Below are 23,316 nucleotides of genomic sequence, written 5' to 3' on the forward strand. Positions count from 1 at the left end.
ACAATGAATATTTGCTGAATAAGACCATTTTTGTCCTTCTCTCGCTCTCTCTCTCTCACACACACACACACACACACACACACACACCCTGCCACACACTTATGTGTTTTATGAGTTTGATATTTGTAAGTAACTTTTTACAGGAAGTGCCTCTAATAACAACCTCTTTCATTGGCCCTCAGAGAGCTGCTGTCCATCTCTCATGGCAACCCTAGACGGGAAAAGGAACCGCCCAGACCATTGATGCCAGGGTGATATCATCTGATCATCAACCTCAAACATGGGCGCTGAGCCACACAGTGCATTTTAATATCGTGGAAGGTCTTCATCCTTCACTTTGCCCCTTTTAAATTCAGGGACCTTTTTTGTTGCAAATATTAATCCTGCTGAACAAGTGCTATTGGCTTGTCATATAAAATAGGAAGTTGTGAGCTTTATATATCTGAATAGGTGCCAAGTAAATTAGGCTTATTGCAGCTTCTCTTATTGATGCAGTCCATTAGTTGTAATAGTAGTCTTTCTGTGGAGTATCAGTTGTCATTCTACGCGTGCTTGAGTGCTCTTAATTCCCTCCAGGGCCCATCTGGACAAGCATCTTTACAAACAATATGACAAGGCACTACAATGCAAAATTTTGATGCAGGCATCACATTTACAAATAATTTCAATTGTTCCTGAATTTACATCTATAATGTCAAACATGTTGCAGCAATAGTCTAATTAGCAAAGCAGTGGCATGCAAGTGCATTTACATGAACTGCTGTATAATGTAGATACAGCATGTAAAATTATGAAATAATCAGGTCTAAATACATAAATGAATCACAGATGACTTGTGATCTTTGCCAAAACAGGAACTGATATGTCACAGTTATTACTCCTCTGATTCCCAAACAGAAACACAAAATGTGATGAGGGTGGCAGTGGGGCCGAATTAGATTATATTGTTCTCCAGTCTAGCTGTTGGAATTCACATAACATATCTGGAAAAGAGTAAAGAAATGTGTCTCTGAATGTTAATATCTGTGTGTGTGTGTGTGTGTGTGTGTGTGTGTGTAAAAGAGAGGGACAGAGAAATAGACAACGTTCATTTCTTTGTTGCAGCTTTGTTCTGTATGTGTACAAGAGTGTTAACATTTATTTTGGCAAGAAACCAAACTGTGACCACATGTTTCACCAAATATTTAACACCAAATCTTGATGCAACAGAGCTCTCTTGTGACGCGTTAAGTTGTCTTTTTTTAGAAGAATATTTAGAAGTAAGTGCAGACGCTGCTGTGTCAGTAAATATGAGATAATGACAATAGTGCAATAGCATATTGCTAAATGCTTCTCATATTCTATGTCTCCTCTGTCAAAGTTAGATAAAAAATTAAACTGTTGCGCATGCAGAGAGCCGCCCATTTTCTACCGCCACCCCTCTGTAAAAGTGTGACTGAGGGGGCCATGTGCTCTCTGTCCCCTGCCCCCATCTCACCACCGCTCTGCCCATATGTGCGTTCGAGTGGCAGCTGCAAACTCCCCCGCTTGCCCTCTGAAAAAAGAAAGTGAAAAACAGCCCCCTACATCACAGCGAAAGTAGGATAGCTTTTCTGGTCAGAGCGTGTCTGGCTGCCACTGTAAGTGTCAGGAAGAAACAAAAAGCAAAGAGTCAAAGCTTCTGGTGTCTATTGTTGTAGAAAACAGTAAACCATTCATTTGTAAGGACTCTGTCATCTGCAGTATTCATCTATAACGAAGGAAAGTCTCTCTTTTGTGTAATTTCACACTGTTTTGTGATTAAGTCGATGCATTAATTGTGTGTGCACACACACCACACATACATAACCTGCAGTTATCCACTTATAAAGGACCACAGTGGCCTCCCCATCTGCCTTCTCCAATTCCCTTTGGGGACTGCAGGAGGTGTAGATCAGCAGACTGTTCCATAGCCTGCTCAACACATTAGTAACTCACTGACACACGGAGGCCGGCCGGGCACATATTGAAGCAATGCCAACGGAAGTCTCATCCGGCACCAATTAGAATATTACAAGACAAGTGTGCAGGCAGGGAAACAAATGCAAGAGTGTGCTGCACACGCAAACACAAATGTGGAGCAGGCCTCATACTTCTCTCTCTTTCACACTCTTTTTTTAACATTTGTTTTACATTCACCACAACACTCAATGAAATGTCACCTCATACATACACACACACCAGATCTATTCAGCAACAGACGGACCTGCTGTCTCCTGCAGCATAATACCCATCTTGTGCGAAGGAGGAACTGAAGTCATGTGGCTTGTTAGCATACTAAGGAGACTAGATGAAATGTCACAGAAAAAAAGTAATACAAAACTGGAACTAGCAACAGAAAGTTAAAGCCAAAAATATTTTTGTGTACTGATGACATGAAACTTAAATGCCAAGGATAAATTATACAAAACATATATTCCCAAAGACAATTTATAGATTATTAAAGTAGATTTTAATGTGAGCTAATGTATGTGCACGCTCTAAAACATATTCCCCGAAACAAGCTCATTGGAACTATTTTTTTCAGAGGTTAAGGTTTCATGTTGCATCTTGAAATTCACATTCACATATGACATTAAACTTTAAGTATATGGCTGACATCGGATGTGGCATGGGAAGGTTTCATAAATCCTATGAAAGTAATGTTGGAAAACCATGTCCCGAGGACTTTTAATCACGCTATCCATCCATGTGTCACTCACTCGCTTTTTTAAACTTTTATGTTAATCTGGTGATTTATTCACACAAGTCCCCGTATAGCCTTCTTGAGTTGAGGAAGAGAAGGCAAGCGGGTTTGTGCACTGACCCAGGAACTTGGAACATACAGTATGTGTACGCTCACCACTTCAGCACTTAAATGAGACACTAACGGGTTATTCAGATGACACACATTATGAAGATTTTGCTAAAGAAGGTGCATGTGGTCTGTATGTGAGAAGGATGACAGAAAAAGAGACTGAGAAAGGAAGTCTATGTGTATGTATAGCCTGTCACTCTCACTGCCAAGTTACAATTTATATCTAATGTATGACTCTAACCAGCACACCTAACCACTATAGGATAAAAAAAATGATTGATACATATAGTTAGTCTGCAACACTTCTTTATGTCATAAATGGCAACGAGGACAGAAAATATCTTGTTACACAAACTAACACAATCAGGAACCAATGACCACTTGCAATAGATAATTCATTCACAGTGAATGTAAGCAAGGGAGCTTATTTTTTAATTACATTAAAAGACATGATGCTGCTGCCTAAAATCACATGCAACGCGTCAATGAATGCAAAACGTCATTGTCTTCAAAGGCGTAGGAGGGTGGAGATCTTCCCACGTGCTGCCTTTGAGGGCAATGAAGCGTTATGATAATATGACAATTAATATGGATGAGGGCCCTCACTCCCCAATCAGGCTCCCGTGATACTCAAATCAGTGCCCATCCTCAAATCTGACAACGCAGTTATGGTGAAACAGGGGAGAACAGCCAGGCTGGCCTGCCGTTCTCCTTCACACTCTTCCTCCCCTTGGCAGAAGCCCTGGACCCCCTCCCATAACACATGCAGAGATTCAGAGATGAAGACAAAGACATGACGGTGATACAAACAAAGTCACAGAATACACATGCACAAATGAGTTGAACTCTTGAGGTTAGATTTTGGACTCGGTTATTTAACCTCTACAGATACATAAAGTCTCTTTTTTTCCTACCCGCACATGTCAGAGTCAGGGGTTGAAGTCAAACATGGTAGAGAATGGTTACTCCACCTCTCAGCAGGTATGAAGCTGACCCTCTCCACTCATCTGTCTGCCAGGGAAAGGCGATTAGCCACATCCTGTCTGCAATCTCATTACGCTCAGTATAGTAGGATCAACAGAAACAGAGGATGATCCCAGTCCTCCATTACACCACCATATAAAGCCAAATAAGGACAGGGGACTACTGGACCTAGCAGCAATGAAGCCTATAAGGCATGGCCATACAGTAAATGCAGGGGCTTGAGACCAGCCCACTTCAAGAGCCCACTCACACTGGAGGACTTAAGCACCTACGTGCTTAATAAGCATGCTTAGTGTATGACTACAGCTAGTGGTGCATGTTTGTTTGTGTGTGTTTACAACAGAGTATTTGTGCGTTTTAAGTGGAGTAGCTTTTGTGGTTATATGTCAAGTCAATGTCAGCCTTTAGATTTCACAGTTCACTGACTTCTGTGTCACAGGACTTAAAGGAAGCCTGTGCTGTAGCGGACAACATAGGCATCAGCTCCGAGTGACGCACGGGAATGCAAGGTGTCCTCTGTCATAGCACATGCAGAAGCCATTCGTCATGAGAGCTTTAAAAACCTATCTATCCGTCTTGAAAGGAGTGTCCAATCACAGTACAACAAAAGAGAGAGAACAGAAGCATGAGGGTTCATAATTTGAAAAAAGGAACTTAGACAGAGAGTAGACAGATCAGTGTGGAGGATAGAATGGTGATGGCAACTGCACTAAGGTCATGACTGGAGATGGTGAGTGGAGACCAACAGTTGGAGCTGCTCAACACTATACAATCTCTATCAGGTTTAGCCCATGGCTGACTTACTGGAGCTTTCAAATCAACTACCCCAGCCTGCAAATTACATTTAAACGTTTAAGGTATTTAAAGCTTACCCAGATCAGAATTTGCAGAAAAGAGCAACCACATCATGCACTGTCTTGATGCCATTGAGTCGGTTTATGTCCACTGACTTTGCAGATGTAGGTTAACGTTCTTTTTTACAAATTTAAAAAAAGAGCAGGTGTGTGAATATAGATGTTTCTAGATGTCGTTATTGAACTATGCTCTAAAGGAAATATGTTGTGTGGCAATTGTATTTATAATAAACATTTATAAATAAAATATGAAAACCTTTAAATGTGCCAAAAAGACACCACTTGACCAGCTTCCAAAAAGCCCTGATTGTATGTTTATGTGCACCAGCTCATACACAGGTCCAGTAAAAATCACACGATTGCGTGTCCACTTTCGGTGAAATATGTAACAGTGGTCGCTAAAACCAAGACTACTATCAACAGACATCAGCAGACATTTGTCATCCTTCCTGCCAGGCCTGCACTGCAGCCACTCCTTGCTCGTCTCATGGGGTATTTTGTGTCTGATCTTCAGTTGTATTGTGGACATTATCTGACTTGGTCAGTCAAGCATTTGGCTAAAAAAACAAAAACAAAACAAAAAAAACCTTGGTTGCCTTGCCTACATATTAAGGATCATTGTCTTGCTACACTGTCTTAAAACTGGACAACTATGTACACAAATAGATACAGTGTTCTCCCAATACAAAGGTAGCACTCCAAACAATTGAAAAGCTATCACTGACCTTATACTTTCTGAATGCATTGTATGAAGCCACTCCGTATGCCAGTCTAACAGAATGCAGAGGCCAAATTAGTTAAATTAAAATGGAATACTCAATCTAGCTAAAATGAACAAAGCTTTATCATCCAAAAGGAAGAATCCTTGAATTTAAGCAGAGAAAATGGAACAATCATTAAGAGATTGTAAGATTGCAATCCTGTTGTCACAGTAGTCTAATTATTTTTCCAGTTCCTATTTTCTGTTCATGATATAAGCTACACATTACTTATCAGACAACCAAAAAGAGTGACAGTATGTTTGATTGCCTCAAAACAACTGATCAAATGTATCCAAATGTACTGTGATTATAGGGTAGCCTAGTTCAACATATATACAGACAAATGGAAAATATGCAAGTAGTCCAGAAGCCCGGTTTGACAAGCGTCTGTGCTGCTTGTCTGAAAGCCAATTTGCTCCAGGTCTGTTTTCTACCTACTATCTGAATCTCTGAAAAAAAAAATATTATGAAGCTGTATTTTAAACAATTGGGACACCATCATATTTCATATAGCTTAATAGCTTAATTTTTGTAGGGCACTGATTGAAGATGTCATGGATTGAACCAGTGTTGCTCTGTGTTCACTTGGCTGTGTCTGCTCTGTGACTGGAGAGGAGTGGGAGAGGGAGGGGAGAAAGAGCAGCGCAGGCAGCGGCGGGCAAGCCACCAGCCCTGAAACCCAGAAATAAAGCCGAACTTAGCTTGTATACGCAAGAATAATTTACCTTGCTTTACGACATGATAGTTCGCACAGAACAACATACCGTTCCGGGGATTTAGGCGATAAGGGTTGGTCGTTTGTGGACTCTACACGACACGGCTGGAAACTCAGAAGGAAAGAAAACAACAACACTGGAAAAAATACGGGGGTTACACACAACAGTGACAATAAAACAACACTCCCCGACAAGTGGTCTGCCTGGTGCCGAGGGTGAAGTCTGAACAAAATAACAGGAAACTGGTGAATTAATATTCTATTTTAATCATTATAAATGTTCGTTTCAAGATATCGTTTCTGTGTGAACTTTAAACTCAGGAAACAATGAAGACATAGCGAGCAAGAACTCATCAAGTGTCTCGACGCTGCTAGCCATCCCGCTAGCGTTAGCTTGGCTTTCTTGCAGCGAGCGAATGCGAGGTAAAGCTAACGCCCGCTAGTGCGGCCAAGTGAGCTAAGTTAGCTTGTCGGCTAACGTTAGCTGGCTAGCTAAACGCGTTTTTGAGAAACTTTTGGTGTTGTTTCCCCAGAGCCCAAACACTGAAGGAGTATTGTAAGAACAGAGGGGAAGGGCAGGTTCCCTTCTGGACTTTCCCCCCTCTATATATTGTCCTAATATGATGGCTACGGAGGTCAGCAGTGAGGATACGGGCTCGGTCACGACAGGGACAGGGGTGGCAGGCGGAGGAGGCCCGGAGACAGCCCCTTTCCCCTACTATCCCAAGCCGAACAGAGTGCGAGTCACTGATGTGGGACAAGGACCAGCACCAAGCCTCCGCCAACTTTCAAACACCTTTCCGGACTCACTTCCCGAAATGAGTATCACCTACCCCATGTCTAGTGGGGATATCACCGGACCAGTGCTTTCCGCAACAGGGAGTGGCGGAGCAGGAGGTGGACATTCAGTTTTCCAAGGAACAAGCTCAGGGACCGTGGGCGGCATTTGCTGCTCTCCCACTTCGGAGGGTCCAGCTAGTCGGATTTCACCCACATCAACAGGCCCGCATGGGCCCACTGACTTCCCCCCACTGCCACCACCTCCTCCCCCTCCAGGCGGCGGGGTGCTCGGTGGCACTATGGATGAAAGCGACATGCAGGATGGACCGGAAATCGAGGAAGAAGAGGTGGTGTTCCCCCTCTCTGCACCGCCCACGAACCAGTAAGTATACTGCCAGTAAAAATTAAGTCTTGTTCATTGACACCTAGAAATAATTTTTTTCAAGCATCCTGTACTTTTTGCTGGGTTCACGGGTTCCTTCCTGATATCATACACTTGACACAGGTCTGAATTTGATTAGTTTACTAATGCAGGTTCAATAGTGACTTGTGCTACTCACAGCTATCATCACTTTTGATTTACATTTACAGTACATGCCACAATCATTACTCCGTGCACTGTGGATTTGTATAACCAATAAGCAACACAATCTAACAAGACCTGTTACCTTCTGTGTATGTTTTTCACATTTACAAAGTTGTTATACTTGTTGGAAGAATCAAAACTACTATAGACTACTATACAGTCCCGCCCACAGCTGGTTCTGGAAGTAAAAATACAATGCAATTTCTCCATTGACAATTGGAGTATAAGCCATAAAATCGTAACCGTGGATGGTAGAATTAAAACCAGCTACGACCTGACTAAGCGATTGTATATGCTCATGTAGATGCCAAAAGTTCATGGGGCACCAACCTTGCTTTGAGATAAATGTATTTTATTCGCGATGTCTTGGATAAGTACTTCATTACCCACAATCCTGAACAATCCCACAGTGATGCCTCTGATTGGTGGAACTCATGCTGGTGAGGAGGTCGGTACCTGATCTGTGCTGCCTGTCGGTACACGATCCGTTCTGCCTGCACGATCCATTCTGCACATGCGCAAGATAATACTGTTTTACGTATCCATACGACCTGCACGATCTGTTCCACGCTAGCCTATGGCTAGCCTCCACCGGGAAGCTAACGTTAGTTTAGCTAACAGCTAATTCGGCTAACCGCTAGCTGACAGCTAGATTCAGTCTAAAATAACGTTAACTCAAACGTAATGGGAAAAGCAGGCTACAGCTAAATTAAGACTTCACAGTAATAACAATAAAGACAAGTATTGAGTGATTGTATTTTAAATGAGCACAAGTAAAGTAGAACTGACGTAACAGCTGTTATATATGTTAGGTGTTTGTTATATATGTCAACGTTTATTTTCAAGTTTTATTTTGAGGGTCTTTTAAAGTTATTACATGCTGTCTCAGCTAGCAGTTAGCCGAATTAGCTGTTAGCTAAACTAACGTTAGCTTGGCTGTCGACCGGAAGCGTGGAACAGATCGTGCAGTGTCGTAAATCCTCGTACAACCGCGCATGCGCGAACATTTTGCGCATGTGCAGAACGGATCGTGCAGGCAGAACGGATCGTGTACCGACACTGCCTGCACGATCCGTCATGCGCATGCGCAAGATGATAATCCTGTTTTATGAGGATTTACGACACTGCACGAATCACGATCTGTTCCACGGGAAGCTAACGTTAGTTTAGCTAACAGCTAATTCGGCTAACCGCTAGCTGACAGCTTGATTCAGTCTAAAATAACGTTAACTCAAACTAAACACTGGGAAAAGCAGGCTACAGCTGACGTAACAGCTGTTATATATTTTAACGGTTATTTTCAGGTTTTATTTTGAGGGTCTTTTAAAGTTATTACATGCTGTCTCAGCTAGCGGTTAGCCAAATTAGCTGTTAGCTAAACTAACGTTAGCTTCCTTTATTCAGTGGTGCGCGGTGGTTTATGGGATGAGTAGTTCCTTCTCTCTATAATGAAAATCTGTACACAGTCTTGTACCTTTTGACTTTCTTTGGATTTTCTGTTCATTTTTTCACTTGAAATGATATGTTGTATGCTTATGAGTCACGTCATAGCTGGTTAGCCCAAGGCATGGTCTAAAACTCTTTATACAGATTTTTCCAGACGTCAATGGGAGAAATGAATGGGAAATTTACTTCCGGAACCCAAGGTCTCTCGGAGGAGGGGCGGGACTGTTGAGCTCTATTAGCCCCAGCTAATGGAGATCCCAAAAAATCAAATCAAAACTACTCAGATCGAATTAGTAGCAGAATGCGCAATTTGATGATACATTGAGTCGTTGTTAAAACAGTCAAAGTGAAGTCAAATTGTTACACCCCCTTTAAAATCGAGCGCACAGCACAGTATTGATGTCTGTGTGCATATTTTTTTGCAATCAAAACCATGAACCTTAAAATGAGAAGTGATGCATTGAGAGTAAGAATGCCAATTTTAAGCATTTATCTTTATTTACTACCACATTATTGATTAATAATTGATCAAATTTAAAAAAGTGTATTGAGTGTACAGAAGTGCATCTTGTATCAACAAAAAGCTGTCGCATACAAGTGCCTGTATAAAAAGGTATAAAAGTGAAATGGTTATGCATTCTCCTTAAATCTTCCTGGTTATTGTTAAAGAATATGAGCATATCCACTAGGTACGGATTACTTGTGCAGTCTTTTTACCATAAATAAATTGTCTGATTTGTTTCATAGGGGGGACAAATCAGCAGATTAGTTTTACCATGAAGGGGAAAATGAGAGGAAGCAGCTTAAGAGAGAAGACACACCAGCCCGATAATCGGGCGTCGGGCCGTCTGGCAAGGTCCGTGACTCGAGTCTGTTCTGTGTGTCCCGTGCCGTCGGCCGTTCGAGGAGCCGTTGGCATTCATTTGGGCCGACCCGACATGTTCAGTCGGGGACAGGGCAGTCGGGACTCACCCGGAAATGGGGAGCGGATGAGCCGCTCAAAATCTGACGAAAATCTTTTAAACTGACCTTTGTCAATCTGAAATGAAGACAGATTCAGCAGCTGCATGGCCTATTTCTCGCTTAAAATGTTTTCAGAAACACGTTTCGGTGAACTATTTTAGTACAATATGAGATCGTATTCTGAACAAGCCGCCATGACAGTCTGGCTGTGAATTTCCGGAGAAAAAAGAACCACGTGACGCGTTCGTCCAATCTGCTGCCGGTCTTCATTTTCTGGTAAATAATCAGACTGTTAATGGAAACAATACAGAGCAGCGCCGCCTGCTGCTATGGAGACGTATTACGTTTCGCGCACGCGCAGAGCGTATGCTCAAGTTGGCGTCGCCTCAGTGTGTTCTGAGGCATTTTTTGGACCTCGGGACCCGACTGATCAGTCCGACTGGCTTTTCTGCCAACGGTCGGCCCGTCTGGTTGGTGTGTCAGGGCCTTAAGTGAACTGGTTTGATGAAGAGTTACAGGTGACAAGCGCTTACTTCAGTCTGAGTGAGGTCAGTGCGTGACGCAAACAACATCTTTATGTGCCTTTTCTGTTGTATCAAAAACCAGTTGTGTCATACCTGCATCATAGGCTCTGATCTGCTCACAACTTTATGGAGTTCAGCTTGAGTCAAGGTGCTGGGAACACCTGCATAGATAGACATACGGTAGATGCATATTCAGGGGAGGCACAAATCCTGCCCAGGCAACTTTGTTAATTCTGTATATTCTTAATTAATCAAATGCTTATTTATGATTAATTAACCAGCAATTGCCCCTTTACATTTGTAATATAGAGTAAGTTATCAATTATTCTTGTGGTTGGTGCTGCCCCATAAAATACCTGTTATTATGCCACTGTAATAGTAGGTCATTTATTTTCATTGAAGTATTGTGTTCTATCCTGCTACATGGTAAATAGAGATGGGTGTGTAGAAAAAAATGTACAAGTACACAAGCATATTACAGAGTAGCCCATATGTTAACCTTTTTTAATTGCAGCATGGAAAATGCATCCTCTGCATAGTATTTTAGAGTCGCATAGCTAAAAATGTGCATTTTTTCTTGCCTTGGGATCGGCTCCAGGACCCCGCGACCCTGTAATGGATAAGCATGTACAGATAATGGATGGATGGGATACATTTATAGGCATTTTTATGAATTTATCAGGCATGCACTTGTGCAAATGTGTGTGTGTGTGTGTGTGTGTGTGTGTGTGTGTGTGTGTGTGTGTGTGTGGTTGTGTTGTAATAACCTAAATACGGCCCTCCCATTTGTTACAGTCTCATTAGAGAACTGCTGAGCTTAGTCATTTCTGGCCCTCATACTGTAAGATACGGAAGTGTCTGGGCCTGGAGTGTGGATTCAGCTCTTATTTTAGAAGCCATCCTATATATCCCTGTCAAAATACAGAGGAAGGGGAAGGCCAGCATTTCACCAGTCTTGCCTGTACTGGTAATTAACAACCCTACATGGAATTGACAGCAGTTGATTCCAAGTTCTTACATATAGTACTACTGTGGAAGTAGTTTTGCCAAGGGAATACAGACTTCTTCATGTTTTTGCACTTGGATTCCAGTTTATCAACTTGCAGGGTTGCCAGCAAGGCAGTGGAACAGTTGTCACTTGTGCATGAATGGCATTGATTTTCTTTGGTCTTGCTTGTTTCACAATGAGAGTCTTGTAGTCAAATATTTATCTGCCACATTCACTAACACACATAACTTTACCCGCTGGTGAGAGTCAAAATGAATCTACTCACTCTCTCACTCTTGCCTACTCTGAAATGCTTTAAGGCCGTTTTACAGTAACCGCAGCCCGCGTGGCGCATCCAAATGTGACGTCATGAGATCGCCGTGACCATTTATACCCGCGCTGGTGGTCGCGACACTAGTTGCAGTCTTCTCCTGAACAGCGGTGGCGCTAATGAGCAAATACTACCGACGTTGCTCTTTCTACGGACTAGAAGAAGAAGAAAAACGTAAACAACGGCAGAACTGGCAGCAGCATTGCCGTCAATGCTTCGATTTGATTGGATGAGCTACTTCGTCAGATCAAGCCTTTCATTCGCCATAAAAGAACTCATCTTAACCCAGTAAGTTTACAAGAGAGACTAGCAGTCACTGTGAGAGCCCTGGCATCCGGTTGGCTGCGGACCCGTTTGGCCTCCCGTTTCCGCTTTGTAAACCGCCGCTGAAAAAAAAAGAGCCGTGCGCGACAGCTCGGCGCGCGCTATAAATCGGACGCGCCGGCAGGATATGACATCATTTTGACGTCACGATGGCGCGCACCAGCTTGGATGCATTCAGTATATAACACCTATTACTCAACCCGAGTTGTGCAAGGCACATGTGCAGCACAAGCCGTTCCTCTATATTGGGTTCGTGGTTTTGGTAAATTGCTTGTAGTTGTGAATGCCCTGGAAAGCTGGACCGCATTTCTTTAAAGTTTCTGGTTATTATTTGCCTGCAATTTCCCTATTGGTGTTGTGAAGTGTATGATTTTGTCAAAATGAGGTCTACAATGTTAAGTAGATCCGCAGGAGGATAGTGACAAAAAAAGCTGCTCTTATGATGTACTGCTATATTCTTCTCAATATTCTTTATTTCTTTTAAGGCTTCATTTTTGGAATTTCCTAGTTTACTGTTATCAGTGCCTTGGACCTAGCAAACATCTGGTAAAAAAAACATTAAGGTCAATAGCAGAATGTATATGTGTGCTCATCATGAGAACCTGCCATTGGCAATATAAGCAAGGCCAGGGCCAGGGTGTCCTAAGAGCTAGGCATACGTACATTCGTTCATCCCCTTGTCTGGCAGTGGATGCTTCTCTTGAACAGAGGAGTTGTAAGGTCATCGCCTTGTAAAGATGACCCAGTTAGGGCGAGTGTCTGTATCTACTTCAGGATGTGCCACTGATCAACTATTGATGGACAGCAGGGATGATATGTGGACCTTCTGCAGGGTTACTGTCTCATTAAGTGGTTCTGTGCCATATAATCTAACATGGGATTCAGGCAAATGTGTCACAGTCATGGACATAGCTCAGGTATTGGCCTGTAGGCAATGAACTGACACTAATGGCCAAATGTTATGGCATAACATCAACTTATCTTGTGTCACATTATGTATGTGAACGTCAAATCTATGTGTAGTGCTGGACTTTTCTTTCATTGTGCCCCTAAAAGCATATGCCAGTGGCAAATCTACCATTGGCAGCAATGGGTGTTACATTCACAGCTCACTACCCTGAATGATTCTGAATTTCACCCTGTCCCTTCAGCTGTGTAGCTATCTGTGAACGCCTTCTGTAATTGGGCTTTATGACCGATCTTGTATTCCTTTGAGTTATGTTAGCAGCCTGCAAAGTGCTTGTTGGAAGAGTGATGGTGGAAAACTTCCACACCGTTGGAAGTGGTCCCACTGTGTGTTGCACAGTGAGTGTGAAAGCTAAACTTGGCACATTTGCAGAGTGCAGTAGAGTGAAAATGTTCGTGAGCGTGAGAGGTAGACGAACAGCAGCCACATTCATTCACACCTCTGTACAACAGTGTCATTCATAAACAATGACTGCAGCAGTGTAATAAGAATTTCACACTGATGATAGCTTAACAAAGAGGCAAGAGTGAAGACGTCAGGTGGCTCTAACAGTGCGCGTTCTTGTTGGCATTAGAAACCTCCGGGCCAGTGCATGAGCTTAAACAAACAGCATGTTGAGAAATGAGTGGTGGATTTTGAGTTTCCACGAAGATTAGCGAGGATTTTGAATCCTAAAGGGTTTCCCCGTGGAGGTGGTGGTAGGAGGAAGGAGAAAAAGGGGAAAGAGAGGTTGGATTTGAAGATCAGTGGCTTTGTGAAAGAGTTTAGCAGTTGGCTGTAGAAACATATCTGTAACTGACGGTTAATTGAGTACCCACACTACCTAATTGCCCTTTGTGTAGGGAGGCAGAGACAGTGGAATTCTCAAATGGCAGAAGGATCATGTCACATAGCTTAACAAGGTTATTCCCTAATGGAGATTGTTCTCACTAGCCAAAATGTTACAGCACTTTTATAACAAAGCATGGTCTTATTAATGGGATTGGATCAGTCATTACACAGTTTTGATGAATGGTAAGCCCAGCAATTAGTATTAAGCCTGTAATTTCCTGCCGTAGATTTTTGAAATGACTGTAATACTCCTCGCTGGAAAGTTACAGAGACTACTGCAGCTTGTCTGCACGACTGCCCCTCAGTCTTCCAGCCCTTATAGCGAAGGATGCACATGATTAGGGGTGGTTTACTAGACCCATTGATTGAAATACCAGTCCCACTTTTATTTTAGAATTTTTTTGGGGGCTTTTCCGCCTTTAATTTTTGACAGGACAGCTAGGTGAGAAAGGGGAGAGAGAGGGGGAAGACATGCAGGAAATTGTCCCAGGTCAGATTCGAACCCTGGACCTCTGCGTCGAGGCATAAACCTCTCAGTATACGTGCGCCTGCTCTAACCCGGCCACACCAGTCCCACTTTTATTAGTGTAAGCTCTTTGCTGTGCATTGATAAGGCAAATCCTATGGTTTCAATGTGTTATGCAACGTCCTGTCATGCCCTTCTAATACCCACACTGCCCTGCCTTTTCTCTCCTACATCCTGTTTTCAAGACTTTTGAGCCACTCATTGTGGCCTTAACAGGATCCTCAGAAGCATTTCAGTTGTGTTTGACAATACCCAGATTTGAATGACTTTTCACATTAGTTAGTTGCTGAATAATAAGTTGGGTCATTTGCATAGAAAATTTTACAGTGCCAGGTTAATTTTAAGCACCAGATTACATGCTTTCCTACCCAAGTATAATAAAGGTGTTTCTTTTAACAGTGTTGTCATTGCATTGCTACTTGTACAAAAGAGCAGCCACTTAACTGAAAGCTAGTGTTGCACATTTCCATTTTATTGAGATCCTGTGTTTGTCTTGTGGATGTTTGTATAAGTTACTCCACATTAAGTTTGACAAGAAATGATGGCTTAAATTCTGCAGTAAGAGAATGTTCTTAACTGGATGCCCCCGTTTGTAGAAATCAGAAGCACAGGAGGAATATCGTAGGGTTGTGCCAATGGACGATATCATCGTCCATCGTGATGGCTGACCGACATCACGATGGAGAGCCACCATCGTGATGCCACGCCCCCCACCCTGTCAGACACACGGTAATCCTAGTCGCAGGCGCTGGACGGGAAATTGACCACCGTGTCGGTCTTAAACTAGCAAAGACACTTGCGTCGGGCTTTGCGCAGGGTGCAAGATAGGGCCCCTTAAGTGGAAGCTACTGTTTTTTTCCCCTTACGTGCAATCTATTTGTGAAAAAGACCATCGCTTTGAGCAGACTGGATTGGCTGTTAGGGATACAGTCTCGCTCTCTCCCTGTCAGCATTAGCTCACTCTACCTGGACTAGTAACGTATCAGCATGCAGTAGTTGAGAGAGAAAAGGCGTTAACGTGGAACGCTATCACACTTTCCTTTCTCCCCTCATTGGACTAAGTTTATGGACATTGCTGTGCATCAATAAGTAAGTCTGATGTCCTGTGGGTACGGACGATGTTATGTAGGATTTATGAATGTTCATTAGCAACAGTAGGCTAATTCACGGGGGTGCTATTTTATGTGTGAGCTAATATTGCGCATCTGTTCATGTGCGCTGCAAAAGTTATGTTTCTGATTATTGAATGCGTTATTCAGTGCAAATATAACAGAGAATGTAGTTTAATCTCAGTAATTATGGTAGATTAGGTTATTACTGGTGCTCTGTTAAAGGCAAACGTTCCACTGTACTGTCGTTATGCAGATCACGGAGAACTGATTGAGTCTAGACTTTACGGCGCCATAGTTAAGTGAAAGTGGGTCAAGTAGGTCATTTACTGCCCCTACCAGCAGGCGGCAGCATAGCCATGTAATACTCTCTATTTACAGAGGGCATTTAGATGTATGTCTGATCATTTTCTATGTTAACTGTTACCCGACGACGATATCATCGTCTATCGCAACGTTTTACTGTAAACATCGTCAACTGCCAATTTAGGGGACATCGCCCAACCCTAGAATATTGTATGGGTAGATGACAGTGAAGCCTATTATCACTGATGTAATGATGTTATTTCAGGGAGGCTGATTCACAGCAGGAAAGCCGAGATGTCGGCCTTGGTCCCTGTGTGTCTGGCCGGGCATTAAAACGATGACGGTTTGTTATCATTCAGGCTGAGCAAGGCTGAAGATGCATGGATGGGCCTTTCCCATCTCTCCATCTGTACATTTTAAGTCTGCCCGTGTGCTGTCATTCTCATGCCATCACCATAGGTAACAAGCTGTGGCAGTCCATCATGTGCAAAGCAAAAGAAAACCAATTCACAGCTACTGTCAGGCCTCGCAGCTCCACCTTTTTCCATTGTGGAAATTTGAGCACACAAATATGAGTAAATGTTTAAGGGATAACAATTTATGTAATAGTTGTTGGCTGGTTGGTTAGTGCATAAACCCATACAGTGTTTACATTAAAAGCTCGCGTTTGTTCATTTACTGAAATAATGCTTGGTGTGGGTTTGAAACCAGTTTGAAATTTTGAGGGAGGTTTATGTCATTGTGTGTTTAATCTTTAAGCATGGTTAACCAAGTTCAGGTGTATATAAAGTACTCTCTAAGGCTATAAAAGGTCTGTGCATCTGTGTATTTGAGTGTTCATGGGCACCACATTGATGCATATTCATACAGTTAGATGCCACTCCCTACCCTTGCTGTCCCACTGCTTCAAAAACCAATAGGCAGCATGCTCATGATGCGTGACTTTATGAGAGAGAAAGAGGGGAGGGTAAGAGTAAGAGAAAGTCAGAGCAGGATAAAGTGGGAGCAAAGACGACAGGACTAATTTGCCTCAGTTTCTGAAAGATCAACTTCATCAGAACAGCGTCTGGAGGATAATGGAACCAGACAGGGTACTCCAATTTTCCTCGGATTAGTTAGCACAACTAAATGCATGTGGGGTGTCAGTCTGCATCTCTGACTGTTCATCTTACCTCCATGGATGTTGCTCATTGACTCTAGTGACTGGAGATGACTGTATCAGGCCAGCAGCAGGGTCACATCATCATGCCTTGTATGGCTTTAGAGCTACCTTTGCTCTGCTTTCCACCTCGGAGCTTACAGTTTTTGCCTGGCCAGCAGCAGTATCAGTGGAGTCGGTGCACCTTGTGAAACCACGGGACACAGGAGGGAGATGCAGCAGAGGGCGAACTCGGCGTAAGTGGGGCATCAAATAACCCTGCAACTCTAACCTTGCCTCCCCAACAATGGGCTGGTAGAGACAGCTGACAACTCCTGTTTGTCAACTGTTTTTTTTAAATTTTTTTATTTTAGGATTCCAATTTCATTGTAGTTGTTAAAAATATTGTTTGTTAAAACGGAATATCAGTGATTATGTGTGTGTGCAGTTTATTCGTTTAATATTATGCAGGGGACTTTCTTTTATGTGAGATCTTTCAGCCAACTGTGATCATCTGACTTTTCAGTTTTAATATCACAGGGGATCTACCATAGATATTTTTGTGTCCTTAATGTTTTGCTTGGAAAAGTGTTTACTTGATAGACAAACACTTAAAATATAATGGTATACTGTGCTAGTTTTATCTAATCACATATTTCACAGACCTGACACATGGAAGTCAGGAAAGGTCATGCTACGTGTACATATGTGTAACTACACGGTAATGCTTGAGGTCAAGACAACCTAATTGAGTATATTGGCTCTATTGAAAAATGTTAGTGCAGTGTTTACTGGGCATTACATTTGTGTGTAGAAAACATGTACTCAGTACCCCCTATAGAAAGACGGAAGCTTCACTGAGGTGCATTGCTAATCGACAGTAATGTAATGTTTCATTCATTTTGATACTTATGAGGGCTGACAGTATGTCTGTGGAGATGTTTGAGTTCAGCTGCATCCATCAAGACAGAAGGAGAAGATGAAGAAGAGAGACATGAGCTGGAGCGAAAGAGTTCACAAAAGAGCTTAATGAGAGACAGACTGACGGAGAAACAAGGTCTAACTCACTCAAGTCACAGCAATCTGTGTCTGTCCTGTTAGTTTTACTGCCCCTGGAGACAAGGCTCCAGCAAACAGAAAGAAAACAGTGTTTTTCTAGAATCTGGTAATAATAAAGCTGTACATAAAGTGAAGGGGCACAAATAGTAGAATCTTTGTTTACCTGAAATTACCATTAAAACTTTGTATATTTACAGTAGTTTCAAAAATGCATAATGCACAGCTGCTTCAGTAATCCATCAACTAGGGATCGACCAATACAGGCTTTTCAAGGCCGATACTTGGAACCGATATGCATTTACAGTGAAAATGAAAATCTTTAAGTCAAATTTTAGAATGTTACAAACTCCAACACAACACTTTGTTTAAATGCTTTAAGTAATTATTTAATAAATTAGAATCTTTTAACTTAATACACAGTAAAATATAGTCAGATAGTGTTATGGGCGGGACATTAAGTCAGACTCAGTGGTGAGTGAAACCGAAGCAGAGGGACAGACCCAGAGCTGTAGCGGAGCCAAAGTAGAGCACTTCTTAGTTAATTAACTTTATCGGTTATCAGGCAAATAAAACGCAGATACAGATAATCTGCAAACTGCCAAAAACGGCCCGATAATCGGTCTGTCCCTACCATTAACCGAGGCTTGTTAAATGGTTAAGTCCTACCCAATATACCCTGGTTATTGTTACTTTTTAAAAATAGTTACGCTTGAAGGATTTTGGTCAGTAGAGTACGCAGTGTCCTCATTTTGAGCACAAACATTTCAAGACTTGGTGTCCTATTCAAACCATAGCTTGTCATTGCTTAAGCGTCTGTACTATTTTTAGCAATGATTCCACCTTGGGATGACACACTTTGCCCCAGAGAATTTAAATGTTGAATGATGTTATCCATTTTCTTAATCCATTTATCCATTTAAGTCATTGCGTAATTCCTCCTATGGGGAGTACAACAGACAACATGCTTATGCGGGTATTGCTGTCTTTAAGTGCTGTCTAAAACACCCTAATCATGAGTTGGGTGCACAATAATGACCCAAGCAATGCGGGCAGCGTATGCTATTTAGCCGAGAATTTATTTATATTGCTGTATTAAACATTTCTGTGTGCAGCAGCTGTTGCCTATTTAATTAAAACATCAATTACATACATGCATGTTATGCCTTCACATATTAGTCACTGCAGTTACAGCACAAATTAGGCTAGCTGTGTTCCATATAATTTATCTTTAAATAAAACAACCTCATTACAATTTTAGAAAGAAATATATTTATCCAACTAAAGTATTTTACTTTATTAATTTGTGGGAATAGTGCTTCTTTCTTTCTCAGGAAAAGTATTATATTCTATTCTGCTAAGTATTCACTTTGGTCATCTTTGTGCATTTTCTCAGACAATTGTAGATTGATTCTGTAACTTAAATATCTCATCCCAGTTGGAAGAACAAATCTACAGTGTTCACTCTGTGTACACCACAGGTTGTTCAATCCAAATCAAAAGTTATAAACTGTGAGAAAACCACAGTGAACGTTTATTTGGCTCAACACTACAGGCTCTACAAACCATAGCCTATGTCACTCCTGTCTTGTCGGAGCTTTTGCGATGCAATATTTTTAAGGCAATCAGCCTTAAAATATAGCTAGAAGGATTGTATACACAATAAATCATGCTGCTATGCTTGCTGGAGCCTAAGCCCTATATTTTGGCATCTTGCCCAAGCTCTCTAGGCTTGGGCATGTTCAATTTCAGCAGTGTGCACGTGCAGTAATATTGTCCATGACAGCATGACACAAGTAGCTGAACTATGCATATAACTTAACCTAGTAACTTGTATGCTCACAGGAACAGCTGAAAGGATGGTCTTTGGCGCTTGTCTCATAATGTACTGACTAAATGGGTGTGTTGTGTGAAGTGAGGTTCAGGATGTGGGCATTGGGAGATGAAGGCATTGTTGTTGACTTCCTTTTTCTCACTCACCTCAGCAATTAGAATTTTGGCGTGATGGTGTCATTAACAGGTAGTTAGGAAGGGCTAAAAGTAATTACAACATTACATTATGGTACAAATCTTTTTTTTTTTTTCAACTCCTTTACATCTGTGTGACAAGCACTGCAGTTAAACACACACACACACACACACACACACACACACACATATACACGTGAGCCATGTCTCTGTGCGTAACATATTTTTTCCTGAATGCCTCTATGACGGGAAGACAGCCAATCATCAGCATTATTGAATCTTGGTAGAGAGAGATATACTCCTTAGGTATTGAAATTTGGTATTGAACGACGAGGCATTTTTCGATACTCCGGTACTATTGATACAGCAATTGGATATGGAGGCTAGGGCTGCATGATATGAGTAAAATATCTAATTACGATTATTTTGACTGATACTGCAATTGCGATATGATTCACGATATTGGAGGGAATGATGCTTTTTGTATTATTATTCTCATTTTCATTGAAAAATATTAAGATTTAAAAAATGAAAATGATTATAGTGTGATTTTTGCGAAGATCTGTACCAAACAACTAAGATTGTGTTTTTAGTCTGTAGGATATGATTTGTAGGCCGTGACGGCTCTGCAGCAACACAATACTTAATTCAGAATAGTTGGACAAATATTTTGCCTCTAACAAATATGGCACCCTCCTGCGATTCGGAACCTTCCCCCCTGCGAACCCTCCCAAACTGGAAAAAATACATAGAGGAGAGAACCAGGACGTCAATGTACTACTCGCTGTTCATGTACTGACATGACGGGACATTCCTCAAGCTGATGGTAGCACTGTATCCAATCACCGCTGTCATGGCTTATGCTCAGATCCTGTTTATCATAACACCCTTTCTGCCTGGTTTTCTCACTCACATCACATGTCATCATGGACAGTGCAATTTCAGAATGTAGTATTATTGCTCATATATAATTTAATATTATTGCTCAGACATGTAAAACTGCTGTAAAAGTTGATCTAAATTTGTTTCCAAATCTATAAATAGGTGTGTGTTTTACAGTGCAAAGCATCTAAAGTTTCACAAACTGTAAAATACCAGATTTTGTTCTGACTCTCCCAAAGGTGCAGACTGTAAAAAAGACAGGTGTGTACAGTAAATGAAATCAACCAGGCTGCGTAAATAATGCAGATGACCTCAAGGCACTGTACAACAACAAATCCACATGGTTGTACAGCGGTAAAGTAAAAGAGGAACACCATAGCTATAAAATATATTTTTCTGGTGCGATTAACAGCAAGCCAAAACAAAAGTACAGCAAAGCAAACCAGTAGAAAGTTTGTTTGTGCTGAATACTGATAATCAATACTGGCTTGAAATATACTCGATAAACAAGACTGGGTTATGCAGTTTGTGCGCCACCTGCTTGATTCAACAACCCATATAAAAAGGTCTGTATTTCACTCTGTGTATATTTCATGCATAGAGTACGAGCGGGATTCAATAATTTAAGGATTATATGTCACATGTCTGCCAAAACGCCATAGCTATAACAGGAAAAAATATGGTAGGTGACAAACAAATATATTGTCTTTGCCATTTAACATGTATTTTGAAAACTCACCTGTTGCTGAGCTCCACAAAACACCAACAGTGAAGTTCCCCTGCATCATGCACTGAAACGTTTTGTACTGGGTCCTGGCTTAAATGCACAATGCAAACAAATATCCTTTTTCATCCACACTTGGAAGAAGTGGCTTTGAATTTCTATGGTGGAAAAACAATCCAAATGGAGTGTCTACTGCTGTAATAGTCCCTGTATTGTTGACTTGTGTACAAAGGTCAACGAGTCCCCATTCTATCAAGTTCGTCATATATCCAAGGCAACAATCGGGAAAGAACCGTATTCTATATTTCATAAAATATGCCATTTCTAGGAGCTGATTGTAAGACCACCAATACTATTAACACCTATTTAGATGTACTAGTGCAGTGCCCGTTCAAAACATGCCTGTTTGGAATGGGCTGATTGCTTGGCCTCCTGTATTGCTGCTTGCAGCTTTCTCCAGAACCATTGTACTGTGAAATAACTTACAGAAGGACCCCAACGCAACTGTAGGCCTACTGACTTACTGTGTACTTGTACTTTAGAGTAAAAACATTGTACTACTACATGTACCTGACAGAACGTTGCAGATTCAGAATCTATTTACAAAATATCACAGTTAAATATAATCATTAAGCTATCTAGTATTATATTAGAGTTAAAAATCTAGTACGTAATCTAGTATGTAAAAGTACATTGTGCTGATAATGCCTCTTTTTACTTTAACTGAACAGTTGAAAGCAGAACATGTGCAGTCACAGGTGATTTTACCATACGGCATAGGTTAAGCGCCTAGTAGTGAATGTTTTTTTTTGTAATTATTCAACCTGCAACACATGTTGCAGCACAGTTCAATCAGGTGCGGTGCAGCTGCGGCTCATGTGGAGATTTGGTGTGTATCCTTTTTTTTGTGTAGCAGTCACACATCATGGTAGTTTTTAGGCGATCAATGAGCCTTGTAGAGATGTAGCAAATTCCCGCCCCCGCTGCTGTACTGCGCACGTGTGGGGACACGCACAGAGATTCCTCGATTTATAGATAGATTTTCAATTTGGAGTTTCCTTTACCTTCAACATTAAGCAGGGTTCATATGTTTTGAAAAAACCTGGAAAAGTTATGGAATTTGAAAAATGCAAATTCCAGGCCTGGAAAGGTTTCGGAAACATAAAAAGACCCAGAAAGTTTTGGAAAAGTCATGGAACTTTTTTTTAACACAGCATAATAATATGTGATTAACAAATGTATTGTCATGTCGTCTTAACCTCAACGTTCTATTCGGGGCGCGATATTACGAATCCCACTATGAACCACATAAATTCCTTCATTTTATTGTTAAACCTCTGAGGGTAAACTTTAACACAGATTGTTATTCTTATTGTATAATGTTGACTGCTTTTCAGGAATACATAGTCATAGAAATTTGCCAAAAAGTCATGGAAAAGTCATGAAAAAGTCATGGAAAAGTATTGGTTAAAATGCGTATGAACCCTGATTAAGTCAGTGGTTTAAGTGTGGCGTTGCCAATCAGGTTCAGGCACCACGTTTGACCTTAGTTTGATTATTTCTTGTTTAAATCAATAACTTCTTGGTTGACAAAATTGATCTTTTGGTAGTGACCCATGGGTTTAGGCTTGCTAGATAACTTGATACTGGTTACCGGTGCTCTGCTTGGTTTTATGTAATGATGTCAGTAGTGATCTTTTAATTTTTTTACCCTTTTTACTAGCCTATCTTTATGATT

The 23,316-nt window shown here is 41.4% G+C and overlaps 1 protein-coding gene across 2 annotated transcripts in view; it reads left to right on the forward strand.

Annotated features, from left to right (window-relative positions):
* The first annotated feature begins 6,011 nt into the window (after positions 1-6,011).
* Positions 6,012-23,316, forward strand: part of rasa1a (RAS p21 protein activator (GTPase activating protein) 1a) — a 38,236-nt gene continuing 20,931 nt past the window's right edge. The window contains exons 1-2 of one of the 2 annotated variants that reach the window (XM_035994123.1): positions 6,012-6,375; positions 6,663-7,291. In XM_035994123.1, the coding sequence (XP_035850016.1) occupies positions 6,750-7,291 (542 nt within the window). In that variant the 5' untranslated portion in view covers positions 6,012-6,375; positions 6,663-6,749. Of the gene's footprint in view, positions 6,376-6,662; positions 7,292-16,865; positions 17,206-23,316 lie in introns of those variants that run through there. The other variant, XM_035994125.1, reaches the window with a different exon arrangement.

The sequence above is a fragment of the Sander lucioperca genome, chromosome 2 (assembly GCF_008315115.2).
Source record: "Sander lucioperca isolate FBNREF2018 chromosome 2, SLUC_FBN_1.2, whole genome shotgun sequence".
Classification (NCBI taxonomy): Eukaryota; Metazoa; Chordata; class Actinopteri; order Perciformes; family Percidae; genus Sander; species Sander lucioperca.